The following is an 18,212-nucleotide window of genomic DNA, read 5'->3' as shown; positions in this document are numbered from 1 at the left end:
TAATTATTAATTAAATAATATGATTTCTAATTAATATATTATTGCATAATACATTAATAAATCATGTATTTCAATTTATTAATCAAATAATAAATTAACCTTCTCTCTCCAAAAGTCATCCTGTCCAGTTGCTAATTTTGAGGGCAACCCAAAAGGACTTTGCTACTATCAATTCAAGTATATACCAATTATAGTTATAGGCTTAGACATCTAATACAACAAACTTGAGCTTTCGTATTCCCATTTTCGTCCAAATGACAATCTTTTGTCAAATATGGCTCATTTAAATTTTCACAACCTATACGTATTGTGTGTATGGATTGTTCCATCTTAGTCATTCTTCTATCCATGCTACTTAACATTGCCAATACTACTGCCATATCTTCCGAAGCACCATTCCCGATCCCTCTAGCTCCATCATTATGAGGGTTGTGATATTCCTATGAATGCTTTGAAAATTCTTCGATTAGTTCTTTAATTACAGCGGGATTCTTCTTTGTTAAAGGTCCTTGAGAATCAAGGAGTTGCCTTGTCATGACGTTCAACCCATCATAAAAGATCGAGACTTCTTGTTGCTCGTTTAGATCATTTTGGAGACAATTTCTTATTAACCCTTTGTATCGCTCCCAAGACTCGTACAAAGACTCCCCCACTTATTGCTCAAATTTAGCTATGGCCTTCTTGAGTTTAGAAACTTTTGATGCTGGGAAAAAATGTTGGAGGAATTCTTCATGCATCTGTGCCCAAGTGGTGATTGAACCTGGTGAAAGTGCCTTCAACCAATCTGTTGCTGCTCCTTTAAAAGTAACCGGAAGCATTCTTAACAAGACAAACTCTCGTGGAACATTAGGAATGTTGAAATAGTCATCAATGTCATTGAATTCATCGAGGTGCTTGTATGCATCTTCATGATCTTTTCCGGAAAATGGAATATCCTTTAGTGTGAAAAGGATCTGTCCCTTAAGCTCGAAGGTATAAGTAGCGGGAATTACGAGTTGCACAAGTCCTGGACCGGTGTCTTCTCGTCATGTCAACAATGTCCGTCATGATTCTTTTTGGGTCGCTTACTTTTGTCTGTTTCTGTTTCGGGCTCGTAACCAACTTCCTTTTTGTTAGGAGTTCTTTCAAAGTTTTCGAATATTCTCTTGTTTTTCGAAATGTTTCTTGATCCTCCTACGTTATTGTCCTTCTTTTTTATGAAAAGATGACTCTGGATCTTCAAATGGTGGTGTCAATGGTGTGCTTGATCTGTGGGTCATATACTACTGAAACACAAACAAAAATAAAAATGTAAAAACAAACAAAAACTAATTAAAAAGTCCTACTGAACGATTACCACGACGTGGTAGTAATGTCACCTCGTGTTATAGCAGATAAACTAAACAGAAAGCAAAAACAAAATAAAACCTGAAATATCAGAGTTCACGTCGTAAGCTTTAAGAGCTCACGTCATGAGTTCAGTATTTCAGAAAAACAACTAATACTAAAAATTAACTTTTTGCAGGTTTTACCCCACAAAAAGGATCGATTAACCTAAAACAATTAAATTAAAAATATAAATAGTCGTTCCCCGGCAACGGCGCAAAATACTTGATGAGTGTAATATTATACCTTCTAGTTTTACCAACTATTTAACTGACTATTACGACTATGGCAGTTGACCTACTCGCAAATAATATAGCACAAACAGTCGGGTATCGAACTTAGGGAACGGATTTAGTCTACTAGCCTAACTACTAACAGATTAATCTAAAAGCAAAAAATAATTAAAAAGGGGTTTTATCTGATTTTTCAAGTTCAGAAAAACTTAATCACTTAACTAAAAATGGTTTTCATCAATATACTAAAAACACTTTCGATTAGTTTGAATCCACATTTTCCCTATGGTTAGTTACTAATTATGGATTACTAAAGTTGGTTACCAATTATTAAGTAATTAGCAATTTGAGTCCAAATTTACTAATATTTTCACCAATTAATGTACTACCATGTATGGTCATACACAAGTAAACACAGAATTAGTTATTAATTATACATGGGGTATGTAAGATTTATCTAAGAAAACACAATTATGGTCACAATTATGTTCTCCAGCACAGCCAAATGTGCTACTTTTATGACTTAATCTAGGCGTGGTCACTCCTAGCTTTAGAAATTTAATGGTCACTAAATTACTAGGTAAACAAGTTCATGTAATTTAATGGTCACTAGGCTTCACTTAACTTGAATTAAGGCAACAAAGTCACAAACTTTAACATGCTAGGTAATGATAATCAAACACATGTACAAAACCAACTTATAAAATTCATAAATTAATAAACTAAGCCATAGATTCATGGTTTCATCGAGCTAAATGAAAGCAAGCAAGTTTAGCTACTCATGACTGAAAACAAAAACACAAGTTCAAAAGAAATCGACATGACTAAAGTAAATCAAACCGATGTGATGAATTGTTCTTCAATTTCTTAATCTTCAAGCAATTTCTCCTTCAAAGGTATTTTATGTACACTTCTCTGACCTCTTAAGTCGAATATCTCAGACTATCTCTCCTCCCAAAAGCTCTTTCAATAGATAATGCAAAAGACTTTATATAGTTTTGGAAAATACGTGGTTCACGTCGTAAGATAGGGTCACATGTCATGAATTGGGTGTCTATCTGTATCGAGCAAGTATTTTGCCTTCCCGCGTGCTAATCTTCTAGAATTTCACACATCACGTCGTGACCTTGAGTTGTCACGTCGTAAGATCGGTTTTTCGCTGAAATTTTCTTCTTTTAAGCTTCAATCCTCCAAAGTTCAATCCTTGTCATTTCGGGTCCATATTCTTCAAGAGTGTCTTTATTGGCTGCAAAATGTAAATTAATTCAATAAGTATAACATATCTTTGCAATTAACCAAATTATTACTTCAAATGTATTTAAATATTGCCTAAAATGTGTATAAATATGGCAATATCAATATATATATATATATATATATATATATATATATATATATATATAGAGAGAGAGAGAGAGAGAGATGTGTAAGTAGTGGAAAGAAAGTGTAAAAGACACTCCTTGTGTCCTCTTTTTCATCTCCAGGCCATAGACTACATAGGGAATGGCTTGATGGAGTGTTTTGACTAATTCTTGCCTCCCATGCTTCCTTACATAACATTACTTTTATATTAAAGAAGTATGGTACTCCGTTTATGGATGAGGGTATTTAAAGGAAGCTATATATGAAAAAAAATGAGCTAGTTTTGAACACCTTTTCCTCTCCTCTCTCTCTAAACGCCAAAGGCAATTTCCCACTCCTATACTCTCCGTATCTTGCATTTTTGTGAAGTATTATAGTTGATAAATGTTGCTTCTCTTTAAAGATCTATTTATCATAAATCTTAAAGCTTAAGAACAACATTTACAAAAATGAAGACTATCATCTATGGTAGTTTATTCTTGCCTTGGTGGATACATTATAGATGACTTCTTATTTGGAGTTTAATGTCATCTTCGTCAATTTCCTAATTGCGAAAAGGAACCAAAGAATTCAAAGGTTGTAATCTTTTCTTTTCTATTGTTGTTTACTCTTTCTATGTCTTGAAAAATGATCATTTGTGGGTAAAATGGTTTTAGTTTATTCAAATCTAAAAATGCTTTCGTTGCTAATTACGTCTAATTTGTCACTATAATTAGACTATTTTTGAATAAAAACCCAACATAGTTTGTATTGAATGAAATTGGGGGAATCTGATTGACCATTATGGGAGACTGTGGTTTATGTTGAAGAAACTAGGAGAGAAAATCCAGGATCAACTGTATTAATGATGTGGACATCTGTAACGTCTCATTTTCACAAGAAAAATTTTCATTTTTGAATAAGGTAAAACCATCCTTTACATAAAATCCAAGTTATGAAAACCCGTTTGTTCCAAGATACAATTGTTTAAAACTCAAAGTAATATAAATAATGTAGAATCTCCATTGCTTTTGATGTGTGTGTACAATCACGCCTTCGTCTTTCTACGATCACCAATAGTACCTGAAAAATACTTAATCCACAACTATAAGCCAAAGCTAAGAGATTTCCCCCAAAATATCACATACAACACAACATAATAAACAACTATGGGTTATCAACAACCCTAGGGACTATCAACAGTCCCAATGGGCTAACAGTGTAACTGTAACATCCCGAACTTCGCCGGTATATTTTGAATCCCTTCTCTTTATTTAATTGTCATTGTAGTCCTTGGAGTTGTTGAGTTGGGCCATGAGAAGTATAAGTGCTAAAGTTGCAACTTTTGGGTCAGGAAGGAGTACGCTGAGCGTACACAAGGGTACACTGAGCGTACTAGGCGTTCCCTAGTACGCTGGGCGCACACTCATGTACGCTGGGCGTACTCATGTCAGGAGAAAACCCTAATATTTAGGGTTTGGGGACTATATAAACACCCTTATGGATAATTTCCTCTGATTATCCTCAACCTCCACTGCCTACATTCGTCCTCCCCAAAACCCTAGCTCTTCCTTGTGGGTGTAAGCTTATTTGGTGTGTTTTAGAATGTTTCAAGAGGAAGGCATTGCATCCAAGTGTTGGAGAATAGGATCAAGTTCATAGATCTGAAGTTAGTTTGTGCTCAAGAAGCTCCTAAAGGTATAAAGTTCCAAACTTTATGCTTATATGCTTAGATCTCATCATTTTACTTTATTAGAAGCATCTCTTGTCCCAAAAGCCATAAAGTAGTGTATTTTGTGTTGTGGACGTAAAGAGCTGTCCTTCCAGGCTCTTGAAGGGACTTTGAGTAATAAAAATAAGGTCCCATAGGTTGTAGGTGTCCCATGCAATAGAAATAAGCTCTTAATGGATTAAGACCAAGCATTTAGGACTTTATGGACGTCCAAAGTGATAAAGTTTGTGACTTTATGGACCCTGGGCATGTTAGGCCCCTGGATCTGAGATTAGGACTTAAGTGCTTAAGCCATTAAGCACTTAATAAGGTTTTGCCCAGTTATGGAGTACGCCCAGCGTAAATCCAGTACGCCCAGCGTACTGGTTCAACCACCCAGATGGTGGTCAACATATGGTCGTGTACGCCCCGCGTACCAGAGGAGTACGCCCAAGTTGGGCCAATCACTACTAGAAAAACAGCCTTTTACGACGCGCAATGCGTGTCGTAAAACGCTCAGACGACGCGCAAATGTGTGTCAAGGAAGGCCCTGTCATAACGAGAGACGACACGCTTTTACGCGTCGTCTATTTACGACGCGCATTTATGACATGCATTTACAACGCACAGTTATGACACGCAATGCGTATCAAGGAAGGCTATGTCATAAAGGAAGACGACACACATTTGCGTGTCGTAACCTTACGACGCGCGTATTTATGACACGCAATGCGTATCAAGAAATCCCCTGTCATAAATGTGGATGACACGCATTTGCGTGTCATAAACTTCAGTAACCATTTACGATATGCATTTACGACGCGTCTTTACGATACTAATTTATGCATAATACAAAAATATTTAAATAAATATATACCAAAACAATCAATTTCATCCAATAACATCATGTCAAAAAATTGTAATACAATGATATTAAGGGGATCTAATTGTACATTGTCATTAAGAGGTTTTCCCTAACTATATAAGCTAATACTACATTGCGTATCAAGGGACACCTTCTACAAAATAATGCTATACAAACTAAAAAGATATACACAAAGGTGATAAACATCAAATTCCAACTATGTAGAGTTGCATCTTGCCTTTCATAATTCATTAAGACTAATGAACCCCTGCTCCGATAATTCTTGTAACCTGATCAAATAAAAGTCAAAAAATTAATATGCTAATATAACTAATAAAAGAATCAAACAAGGAATGTTAGTTGCAAATACTTGTGCCAAATGTGAGTGGTCAAATGAGGGATAAGTGAACATCTACAAGCTTTTTGACACCAGCCTACACACAAGCACATATACATATCAACATAAGTGCAAAAATAAATAAATAAATAAATAATAAAAAAATTTCAGTTCATTACAATCAAATACTTGATAAATACATAAAGAATTAGATTAAAAAATGTCCAAAACACCCTTGCAAAGATTGAACTTCTTATGTTTGTTCATGAAGCTTCCTAGTACCTCTCTGTCAAGTACAAATATATACATATATAGTTAACAAGTGGAGTTGGAATTGTAGTAATGCAAAGATATCATTGTAAAAAAGAATAATGAGTTTCACCTTTAGTTCATTGGAAATCTCATCCGTATATGGTTTCCGTTGTTCTTGGTCAACACCATGTTAACTAGAGAAAGAAATTTGTTTACTCGATCTAATTTCTTCTGTTGAGAATACACATCCTACCTCATTGCATTACCTTGAGTACAAAATACTCTGCAAAATCATGAAAGTCATTTGGCTTGAGCATGAAAAGAAAATTAACCTTTAGGAAAGGGTATTTCAGTCAATGACCAATATCAAGAAAATCTAGTAATAACCTAAGAAAGGGTATTTCAGTCATTTATACAAATGAGTATAATACCTCGGATGCTGTGCTAGCTAAAGCAAAAATCGCCTCAATCCGAACACGCCAAAAGGCCTTAACAAGGTAGAAAAGGTCATAGTTGCATTTTGATAATTTTCTTACAGAAAACTAAAGCATTGTACGTTAAAAGAATTTCTTACTTTGAAAATTCTATAACTGGGTAGATTTTTCAATGGACTGGTAGAAGAAATAAACAACTTCATTAGCAAGGTGGCGAAACTGCATCTTAAAATTTTAAAATTACCATCAATTTATAATAATATTTTTTTTTCATGTCAAATCAAAGCAATCACCTCTTTTGTGCTGAAAGGACGAGTTGTATCTTTAGGCGGTGCAACCAGATTCTTCAAAACCTGCCATTGCCAAGAAGAATAATAATACTACAGTGGAATGAAGATGCCTTATTAGTTTAGTAGTATAATACTAAGGAATGAAGGTAAAGCTAACCATCTTACTTTATAAAATGACTCGGGGCCCGTCTGTTTTTTCCAACATTTGGAGAACTGCAACCTGTAAGAAAGAAGCAGTTGTCAAAGGTAAGACTTATCAATTCTAACGTGGGGAGTTGGAAGGATAAAAGAAGATGGGAAAAAGGTAAATGGTTAGTGGTTTGATACATTAGGCCAGCTATATTTAAAGAAACATAGATGCCCATGTTTAGTACTTAACTCATCAAATCCATTAAGTAAAAAAGCAACAGCCTCATAATTTCATAAGATCAACTTAAAGATTTCCAAGCGCGAATTTTTCCATAAAAACTAATGCACTGTGTTCCATACAAAGCTTTGGAAGCATCAGAGGAGCTTAATGCAGTTGCAGCACTATCATCTGCTTTGCAGACCGCACAATTTGCCTGCAATCATTCAAATGAAACATTAAACACTCTAATCAAGAGATTCAAGACCAATATTACACAATGATCAAAAAAACATACCTTATATCGCCTATACCGTGCTTCATTGTTTCCAAGAAATTGCTTAATATATGAGTCTGTTAAGAACCCTGCAAGTCCATCTAATAACCATTCTGACAACAAAAAAATGGAAAAGTAAATCAGTATTACATTTACATTGCTTTATTTTAATTATGAAAAGCCATAAGTATAGCATGTTACCATCATTTGGTGCTTCTGCAGTGATATATATACACTCCAAACCATCGCCTTGCAAGCCCATATGCAAGTTTTATTCTTGTATCTATTGTCTATTGTTCCATTACAATTACAGATTAAAGTAAGCAACATTAAATTGCATTGAATTATAAGTTCAGCCATTAAAAGCATTACATACCTGATCAACTTAACTTCCACCACATTAAATTGTCTTCTGTGTCCCTGAGAGGGTGAAAGAAATAAGCTTAACTTCCACCACATTCTTTTAGCTTGAGACCAAATACACCCAGAATAGAAAAGTGAGAGAGAAAGAGAAGGTAACTCTAGCACAGGAAACACACAAGCAAACTGTATTATAAATTTAGATTTAGATATATATTTGCAATATCCTACACACCATTTGACGAGTTAAAAAACGCATTAGAGATCTTTATATATATGAGCTAAAACGTCCCTTCCTCTTACTTTAATGACACAAGTCCTAAAACAAATTACCGGTTTCTAATTGTTTATGAAAATAGGATGCAAGCTATTAATCTTCTATTAAAGGTGGGGTTCCTGATTTTATTCGTATGTTCATGAACTGCAACCAAATTAAAGGAACACCTGAATCGACATGATTCTGGTAACTTATGTCATCACAACCAACTGTTATATTCAAAATTATAACCAAAACATTTGATGCTTAAACAGGTATACTCATAACGAATCACTTATTGTGAAACAATCTTTGTACATATCAGGTATTGACCACTCAAGTGACGTGGATGGAAATCTATACTGTAAACCGAATAAGTAAAGTAAATATATGTTATGTGTTTGTTTGGGTTGTTGAGTGGTTTCATTATTGATATTTTCTATGAACAACTATTTGATCAAAGACCAAACTTCTTTCTAAATGCTCAATTTCTCATCACTTGCGTGATGGTTGGGCACTTTTCACCTTCTTCCTTACGTAGAATCTGACAATAAGAAAGGTAGGGTGTCTACCCAATTTAAAAAGCATTTTTTACGCCTCACCAGATGCTCTGGGATAGAAATAAGAAAAGAAAAATATGTAATATTCATGCCCATAAACATAATTACGATACTGCCCTTCCACAGCAGAGAAGTTAAAGGGTGCATCAAGGGTAAGGTTGTCATTCAAGATGTACAGGTACTCAGGGACACAGAAGGCAACTGTTGCTGGCAAGGCTGGTGGAGAAGCTTGATGTCTGCCTGAACAACAACCTGCAATAACCCATTGGAATCAGTGTTTAAACACATAGTTCTGCTTAAAACAATACAAAAATAAATTACACCAATTAGAAAATTACAAAATCTAGAAAGGCTATATTACAAAGAATAAACCGAAATGAAGATACATAATACAAAAGGGATAAGCCCTGTATTTGAACATGGTAAGGTCAGAATTATAACTATCATATATAACTACTGACATATAACAAGCCATAAACTCATATATTGGATACAACCCAACTGGATTATAACCTAAACAAAGGAACATAAAAAGATCCAAACTTCGAATGAAACAACTACCTGTATTCAACCTAATTAAATAAAAATTGGTTTATTCAATATTACATGGTGGCCATAGATAGGTAACAAGCAGCAACGACGACGAACGAAGAAATATTGGACACAAAAAATCGGGAGAAAAGGGTGAACAGAGAGAGAGAGAGAGAGAGAGAGAGAGAGAGAGAGAGATGGCTACAGGCCTTCAAATTAATTTTCCTAATGGTTCATGTGAGATGATGAAATAAACTTTGAAGTTTGGCGAGTAGTAAAGTGAAAATGTGTGCCATCAGCAGGAGGTGGTGAGGAGCGATGTCATCTTATTGTCTCCTGGAACAACAACCAAAGAAAGAGGCGGCAAGAAGCTCTCTGGAAAACACCGTATTCTTTTCCTAAAAAACAGAAAATAGCCTAGGAGATGATACCATGAGGCGGGTGACAAAATAGGCGCGAGTCTGTAGGAAGGAGAATATCCTTTGAGGATTCTGTTACAATTTATATAATTTAACCCGGGTTGTCCTGTTTCTTAGTCCTTAAATTTTCACAATTATTCAGAGGCTCCTTATTAAAAAAATCACATCAAAATCAAATCTCTTTTACTATGACTATAGTCAATTCAACATAACTATTTGTTACTCTCCTTTGTTCAATGAAGCTGCACATAACCTTCTATCTCTTAGACTTTATATGGGCTATACATACATTGAAGTTTAGCATGTATTCAATAACATAATAATTGAAGTATGATCTAAATTGAGATTAAATGTAGTAATGCACGATCTAATAACTGACTGGAATGAATCCAAAAACCTGGTTCAAGCATTTCATCGAGCAGTTGGAGTGCTTCATAAAACTTTCTTTGAAATGTCAACCCAATCCACACAGAAGAACACATAATTTGAGAATGTGAAAGAAGGGTACCAGTAAGAGAAACACCAACTAAAAGAAAATCAAAATTATTTCCTTGGTTGTCACAAACCCTCCATCGATATCGACTGATATATTCAGTTTACCTACCTGCAATTTGAAATTAGAAGAATAATTGGGCCTAAAACCCTCCAATCGCAAGTCCCATGATAAAAAAAAGATCCAACTACCTCAACTGCATTTTTATTTGCCTTTTAAATCATAACCATAACTAATCATTCTTGATTGGTAATCCTTCAAATTGTGTTCTTCGGCATGAGAGAGAGAGAGGTCAGATGGTTAGGATCTCTATCCCACAGTGAAGAAGGCCTGCGACCAAACCACCAACATCCATTAATCCTAATTTTGAAAACAACAAAATGTTAAAGTAGAAAATTCCAACCCTAATACCCCCTAAAATTGATTTCTTAGATAGAACCTGCAATTATTTATAGTGAGAAGGAGATGAAAAGCAAGAACGGTAGGATAGAATAAGACGTGAGGAAGAAGAGGGTCAGAGGATAGAGTACAAATAATGAAGCAACATGTTTCTTAATGGAACCTAAAACCAAGCAACAGGTGTCAAGTCAAACGGCGACGAAGTAGGGCAGATGAGGTAGAAGAACGATTGTAAAACCAAAAGGATCAAGATTGAAGACCTAAAAAATCTAAAATTGAGATCCAAAATAGATATAATTTCAAAAGACAGAAGAGAAGGGATGCGTTGAGGGTCGTAAGCGTCAAGTATCATTGCCAATCGAACCAAAAAACAAAAATAGATTAATTCAGTTTATAATTATCTTACCCAGGTGTAAGAAGTCGGAGGGGTGACTCAGCCACAATGAAGGATCGGTGGAGTAAAAGGGGATGGAAGACTGGCAAGTAGCTTTGGGGGAAACGCCAGAGGAAAACCCACCGTGAAGTCTCCTACCTCAGCGTGAGGTCACAGCTTGGCAGCCAAGCTTCACCACCGTATACGTTAAATGAGGCCGCCCCGCATTCTTCGTATCGGAGGAAGGAAGCAGGTCATCGACGTGCACCAAAGTAAAACTCTTTAACATATAGGTAATGATATATATATATATATATATATATATATATATATATATATATATATATATATATATATATATATATATATATATAGAGAGAGAGAGAGAGAGAGAGAGAGAGAGAGAGAGAGAGAGAGATAGAAAAGAACGATGGAAATAAGATACAGGATAACAATGGAGGCCTTTCAAACTTTTGGGATTTTCGTTTCCCCCCAGCTGCAAAAGAAGAGAACGCGCCCTTTATTAAAAAATATAATGCGACATTTCTAGACGACATCCATTTTTAAATAAGTGCCCTCCGTGTTTTTAGTTTTTTTTGTTGGACATTAATTTTAGGGCACGCACAAAAGCGTGTCCTCTATCCTTCAAATTTTAGAAGAGATGACATTATTTTCAGGGCACACGTTTTTGCGTATCGTAAATCACCGCGTATCATTGTTTGCGCGTCATTAAAGGGTTGTTTTCTAGTAGTGAATATTGGACTTATGTATATGGACTTCCAAGTTGAGGGCTTGGTGTGGGACTTTGGCCAAAAAAAGGGAATGGACTTAATGAGTTATGAGGACACTTAGTCAAGGGAGTAATGCTGGGTATTAACCTAGTATTTATTATTATGTGACAGTTCGGGATTCCCGGTGAGACAGCAGTCAGAGAATTACAGTATTTCAGCACTACTTGCGAGGTGAGTTTTCCTCACTATACTCAAGGGTCTAAGGCACCAAGGCCGGCCCTTTGGATTGTTATCTGGTTATGTTATGCTAGTATGATCTGTTAGATCGGTATCCTAGAGGGTAGGATAATATTATATTATATGTGGTATGATTTGTTAGATCGACATCCTGGTAGATAGGATGGTGTTATGTGCTACGTAGTATGATCCGTTAGATCAAGTATTGTCTATAGACTGTTATGTGATTATATGTTATATGTGCACATGTTTGTTTAGCGGTTGAGGCTTATCTGCTTTGTGCGAAGGCCAATAGACCTGGGCATTCCAACCTGTAGGTTGTGGGCCGTGAGTATTCCATCCCGAGGATGATTGGACTCGTAGTGTGTGGGCATTTCAACCTGTTGGTTGTGGGCCTGGGGTATTCCACCCCGAGGATGATTGGACCCATTGTATGTTGGCATTCCAACCGGATGGTTGAGGGCCTGGGGTATTCCAACTCGATGGTTGACTGGACCCATAGTATGTTGTTTACGATTATATGTGTATTATTGTGGGTATAGGTATTTTGGGGGAACTCACTATGCCTCGGGCTTACAGTTTCAGTTTATTGTTTCAGGTACATCAGGGGATCGCGGCAAGGCGAAGGCGTGATCGTACAGCTCCTCATATTTATGTTTATGTTTCTGGGATACTCTGATATTATACCTATTGAAAACAAGTTTTGTAATAACTAATGGTTTTTGGATTGTTTAAAAAAGTTTTAAATTGGCTTGAATTTTATGGGTGTTAAAGTAACGGCCACAGATTCGACCTAGATAATTAAAAAAATAAAACGATATTTTGATAAAAGGTTATTTAGGATAAATTAGCTTAACCAAAGTTATAGTATATGTGACAAGGATTCCATACATATAAAGAAATCTGAAATCCGACTTCATATGAAGCAGTTATGCTTCTTTTCGAAGTTTCACAATTAAACCGACACGGTTAGGCGTAACTTAAAAAGTGAAATTTTGATAGATTGCTTATTAGCTTAAGTAATCTAAATGAACGTCGTAGTAATCATAAAACCAAGAGCGTGCGTATAGAGAAAGTCTAAATCTGATTTCGTATGAGGAAGTTATGATTTTTTGAAGTTTCAACGTAGCAGTACGAACATAGAAATCGAAATTCAAATCGGTTGATTATTAGCCGAAACAATCTAAACAGGAGTTGAAGATACTGTGAATATGAGCCTGTCGATATAAACACGTCAAGAACAGAGTTCATATGAAGGAGTTATGAATTTCGCACGGACTTTAACAGTCTAAGCCATCTAAAAATAATAAATAAAAAATAAAGTGTGAATTAACCGACAGAGTCTAAATTAAAATTGTAGATCTCGTCGATAGCTACACGTGGATATAAAGAATGTTGAAAACGGATCTCGTATGAAGAAGATACAATTTTTCAAAGTTTTTAAAATTCGAGCGTGGATGAGCACGCACGGTGGGCGACACACACTGATAAGGAGACGCGGCCCACCAGAAAACTGACATATGGTAGGCAACCAAAGGAGAGACATCGTCGCTAGGGTGTGGCACGCCTATAAAGGATCGCAACGCGCTTCCCCCATACCCTATATACATGACTAATTTGTGGCTCATTTTCTCACAAATCAAACGCAGATCTCTCTAGTCTTCTTTCACGCTTTGAGTCCGACTTTTTCTGGACTTCTGAACATTTTAGCAAGGCACTGGGGTAGCTAGGAGCCCGGCAAAAAGAAATATTTGGTTCGGGATTCTGCTCGCAGAATTTCCTAGTTTTCGCTAAAATCTCTGTAAGTTAAGCTACACTTATTTTATTTCAAGTGTAACTTATATTTATGGTCATAGTCGTTATTATGAACCTAAAATAAGATTTATTAGTGATTCCAAGTCTTTATACTGACTGATCTAGTTATAGGAATGATGTCTAGGCTGGATTTAGCGAGGTGTTTAAAGTGACATTTCCAAACAGTATACTACGTATACTAAATGGACCCTACCTCCGATATAATCCTACCTAGTTGTTCCTTACTTGATAGATCTTGATGTAGACATTAGGATTAGTGAGGAATCTAGAGTATCATAAGTCACTAGCATCATTAGAGTAAGACTTGGTATTAATCATACTTAGGTCACGTCAAAAGAAAGGCTAAGGTGTTAAGTGAAGCTCTGTTGAATTCTCCAATCACCCACCTAAGTCAGGTGAGTACATAGTCCCTTTCATGATTATGATTTTAATACAAGTATTAAATATATGTTAAAATTTTTATATGTGAGCTATATGCTTATTGCCTAGATTATGTGTTACTAATGTATTTGATGATATACGATATGCGAACCATATATGGTTCTTTATGTGTTAAGATATATATATATATATATATATATATATATATATATATATATATATATATATATATATATATATTATTACAAGATAATAATAATAGAAATATTTTTATGGATATATATATATATATATATATATATATATATATATATATATGTGTGTGTGTGTGTGTATTAATACCTAAATACTTTGCACTAAATATATACACTAAATTAGGATAGTGTTGTCTAAACAGAGTTGCTATTAGAAGCTTAGTAGTTTTGCCCGTTAATAAGATAAGACTTATTATATAGATGCCCAATTCAATTAAGTTTGATATTGGGTAGTCTCATTCGGAGAATGTGTGTAAGCTAGGAACGGATTATAGAGTTCTATTCTGTGACACTTTTAGGTATCGATGGTACGAAATATGTATCAGAGCACAAATCGTACTCCCTTTTGGATGAACAGAAATGGTGGGTCCAGGTTAGGCAACTATAATAGTATGTTTGGTCATCTCCGAAAGTAAGATGACAACACTTGATCATTCGCGACGGTCTTGTGAATTACGTTTCTAGTGTGGATTCATAACCCACATACGTAGATGAAATGGGATACCATACTCATCAAATACTTTGATAACACGAGTGCCTTTATGACTTTCACCAGCCAAGGAATCCCCTAGCAGTGTAGTCAAGCCCTATATTTTAAACGGTTATCTTCCTGATAATCTTGGACTAGGATCTATGAGGGTCTATTGGGGTGGGTATATATAGGTATGAGGTTTTATAGATATCCAAATCGAAAATGTATTTGTATATTCTTATGTAATAGTTGGTTTCGCAGGATTAATATATATATATATATATATATATATATATATATATATATATATATATGTGTGTGTGTGTGTGTGTATTAAACATTATGGGATTGAAATCTCTATGTACTCACTAGATTTTCCAACCTGACCCACTCAGTTTGTATACATCACATGTATCAAGACAAGACACAGGAACTTGATTAGGATGCGTTGAGTGATTAAGAGAAAGACAACAATGGTGTTCAGGACCATTAGTTTTGGGTTAGGTATCAAAGCCAATAACTAAAGTAGTATATACTTTAATTAAAAAGCAAACTCCTTTTTGGGTTGCGCTCAAAACTATTAATTGACTGGAATGACCTTTAGAGATAGAGGTTGATTTTTTTGTTTATTATATGATTACTAAATAACATAAATGATTTGTTAATATAATATGAGATTAATATACTAATTATAAATAGTAATATTTATTAATAATTAATCAGAAATTAATTTGAATTAATTTGGAGATTAATTGGATTAATTAAAAGTGCAGGACTTAAGTTGTAATTGTTCAATAGTTGAACAAGAGAAGAATTCTGGAATATTCTTATGGTGGCCAAAAGTTGGTGTGCTCCTAGGGTTTCTAGAATGCTCCATCTGGATAATATGGATAATTAAGAAACTAGATAATTCCATATTTGAAATAATATTGTTTTATTTCAAATTAGGGTTTCTAGGGTTTTTCTATTAACTATAAATAGGACCCTTTGGACTCCACATTTTCTTCCAAGTCTTATCATATACAAGAAGAGCCGAATTTTTGCTTCCCTCTCCTCTCTCCTCTCAATTCTTCCATTGCTAGGGTTTGGGTACAAACCATTAAAGACATCATAATTTTGGTGTTAGCTTTCCAAGGGAATTAGAGAAAGGAATTGTTGATTATTTAGACAAATAATCAAAAGGTATGTAAACCCTAATCCTTCTTATTTTCGATAATAGTAGGAAGCCTTAGGGTTCTTGATATTCAATTGTTTATCGATTTTAATAGAGAAAACTTAGATACAAATAGGTTGCATGTGAACTTAAGGGTTAAGTTGCTTTCGCCTCATGCTTTATTTATGACCTATAAAATCTATCAGTTGTATCAGAGCCACAGTTTTTAATTGATTATGCATAATGTTGAATAGATAAAAATTATGTTTATAGAAATTAAACCCTAAGGGCTTGAAATTTCGAAAATGGCTAGGGTTCTTGAAACCCTAGCCTCCATCCCTTAAATCTCGAAAATTGCTAGGATTAGTTTGGGTTTATCTAGTTTCCTTAAATATTGTTTTAAAAGCCTTAAAATAGAATAATTAAAATTGGATAACCCATACCCAAATTTTCGAAAACTAGATAGGGTAATGGATTAGAATTAAATTAAAATTATTTAATTAATTGTTTAATAGTAAGTACTTATTTAATCGATAAATGATTTAAATTAATTCAATTAATAGTTAATTAAAAGATAAAGATTAAATAATAAATGGCTTAAATTTAATTTGGATAATTAAAAGTTTAAACCTAGTATTTTGAAAAGTTTTAAAATAAACCTTATATTATATATGATTAAATTCTTAATATATTATATGTATAAGACAAGTCAGTCAATCAATAGTAGGCCTCATTCACGAAACCATTGTATAAGAAAGCGACCTATAAAATGGTTGTTGAATGGGTGTCCACTCTCACCCACCACTCCCTTGCATGGTGGAGGGTCGTTAGTCGAACGGGTTAGTAGAACATAACCTCTCAAAAGTATGATGTTATTAAAGTACTCTAACCTTTTATATAGAATCCTAACTCTAGCTACTTTAGGAAAAATGTGAAAAGTATGCTTATCCATGAAAATGCACATCATGCTTTATATGTCGTTACTGGAGCGTGTGTGGTTAACCGACACACTAATATGGACTTTAAAGAGAAATGATGGGCATCTCGAAAATTATCATTGTTAATGGAGGATGTGTGGTTAACTGACACATTAATTAGAGATGATAAATAACATCTAGGTTGCCAAGTGTATTTGCATGGTTATTCACATCTCGTTTGTGATCCTCGGTATCCCAGTCACAAATAAAAGAGCATAATCTGAGATTAAACATGCCATTGATAAGATTCAATGAATCTAAAAAGATCTAGGAATTTCATAGATTGAAATTGGTGAACTGTTTTACCTACCTTCATAAATTCGCAATAAAACTACGACATCCCTCTTCTTAGTTGTGAATTGTTATATTAGATCCTAGCCTTGAATATTTATTATAGGTTAAAATATTAAGGAATTCATATCAACTCACTAAAACTTTTCTTCTCCCGTAGATTTCTACTTCTAGTGGTGATGCTACTGTTGTTCAAACCTCCACCAACAACAACTCAAACTTCACTCTCCTATTGATCCTGTCTAAGGAGAAATTAGCTTGCCCAAACTATATGGACTGGATGTGAAATCTCAAAAAGACTCTTAGATATGAGGGAAAAGAATATGTCCTCGATAAACCTCTACTCTAAATCCATGAGTCAACTGCTACTCCAGAGGAACAAGTTGTGTCACACCCCGCTAAAGCGGAAACACAGGGTGTGGCAGTACGAAGGGTCTCATAGCAAAAGTTAAAAGACAACACCAACCATAGTATTGAAAAGCATTACAAATTTACAATGAGTTTGAACAACTTTTTAAATGAATTTACATGTATTTAAAAGAAAACACATGTGAATGCTCCTACAAGTGATGTGTCCTTAGGTGGCTCTTACTAGATGATTCCTGAAAAAACATGTAAAATGAGCAGTCAACTACGGAAATAGTTGGTGAGTTCACAGGTTTACAAAAATAATAGTATATGAGTCATAATCATAGTTTTAATATAAGTTTCCATGAATAAAAGTACATTGCTAAAATGAGTAAATAAGTTTGCAAAAAAAATGACGTTGTCATCATGAGAGATAAAGTACATTATTTCATAAATGTAGTTTGTTCAATAAAAGTTCTAATTCAGAAAATGATGAATGTCATTGCATTCTGTTCATAACCAAGCCTAACGAATGTTCTTGCCCCATTCCATCCTGTCCATGGTTCCCATGATGTTATTTCATGAAAATATGCACTCGCGGTTCCGGACGAGTAGGGGCTGTCGACCCCAAATAGTGCTATCCATAAGAGCATCGACTCGAATACAGGTTAATAGGTTGTATCGATTCTCCGGGGACTTAACATACAAGTT

At 34.7% G+C, this 18,212-nt stretch overlaps 1 protein-coding gene and 1 non-coding gene across 4 annotated transcripts; one reads left to right on the top strand and one right to left on the bottom strand.

Annotated features, from left to right (window-relative positions):
- The first annotated feature begins 582 nt into the window (after window positions 1-582).
- LOC145110514 (small nucleolar RNA R71) lies at window positions 583-689 on the top strand. Its single transcript, XR_013709892.1, has one exon. It is a non-coding gene; the product is annotated as a small nucleolar RNA R71 (small nucleolar RNA).
- Window positions 690-5,593: 4,904 nt separating this feature from the next.
- On the bottom strand, window positions 5,594-11,115 carry LOC145168535 (transcription initiation factor TFIID subunit 2-like). 3 transcript variants are annotated; one of them, XR_013741917.1, is made up of 15 exons: window positions 10,876-11,115; window positions 10,262-10,400; window positions 9,975-10,181; window positions 7,828-8,879; window positions 7,653-7,741; window positions 7,473-7,564; window positions 7,208-7,391; window positions 6,994-7,048; window positions 6,832-6,891; window positions 6,679-6,757; window positions 6,536-6,592; window positions 6,235-6,387; window positions 6,032-6,138; window positions 5,886-5,949; window positions 5,594-5,805 (listed from the first exon to the last, which is right to left on the bottom strand). XR_013741917.1 is itself a non-coding variant. In XM_079087324.1 (14 exons), exons 5-7 carry the CDS (start codon window positions 7,711-7,713, stop codon window positions 7,257-7,259), a joined length of 288 nt encoding a protein of 95 aa, XP_078943450.1. In that variant the 5' UTR covers window positions 7,714-7,741; window positions 7,828-8,879; window positions 9,975-10,181; window positions 10,262-10,400; window positions 10,876-11,115; the 3' UTR covers window positions 5,594-5,805; window positions 5,886-6,138; window positions 6,235-6,387; window positions 6,536-6,592; window positions 6,679-6,757; window positions 6,832-6,891; window positions 6,994-7,048; window positions 7,208-7,256. The 3 variants fall into 3 exon arrangements, 1 of the variants encoding a protein (XP_078943450.1); XR_013741918.1 differs by having other exon boundaries at window positions 6,086-6,138; XM_079087324.1 differs by having other exon boundaries at window positions 5,886-6,138.
- Between the last annotated feature and the right edge of the window lie 7,097 nt (window positions 11,116-18,212).

Source organism: Lactuca virosa, chromosome 4 (genome assembly GCF_052849685.1).
Source record: "Lactuca virosa cultivar CGN04683 chromosome 4, Lactuca_virosa_CGN04683_v6, whole genome shotgun sequence".
Taxonomy (NCBI): Eukaryota; Viridiplantae; Streptophyta; class Magnoliopsida; order Asterales; family Asteraceae; genus Lactuca; species Lactuca virosa.
Note: the sequence above shows the minus strand (reverse complement) of the source record. Positions and strands in the feature narration are given on the sequence as shown.

Excerpts from the sequence above, each read along its gene's own strand:
- LOC145168535 (XM_079087324.1), bottom strand. The coding sequence starts at position 7,713 with ATGGGCTTGCAAGGCGATGGTTTGGAGTGTATATATATCACTGCAGAA. Across the intron at positions 7,565-7,652 it reads TGCAGAAGCACCAAATGATG|AATGGTTATTAGATGGACTT; the intron begins GTAACATGCTAT and ends TTTTGTTGTCAG. Across the intron at positions 7,392-7,472 it reads CACGGTATAGGCGATATAAG|GCAAATTGTGCGGTCTGCAA; the intron begins GTATGTTTTTTT and ends GAATGATTGCAG.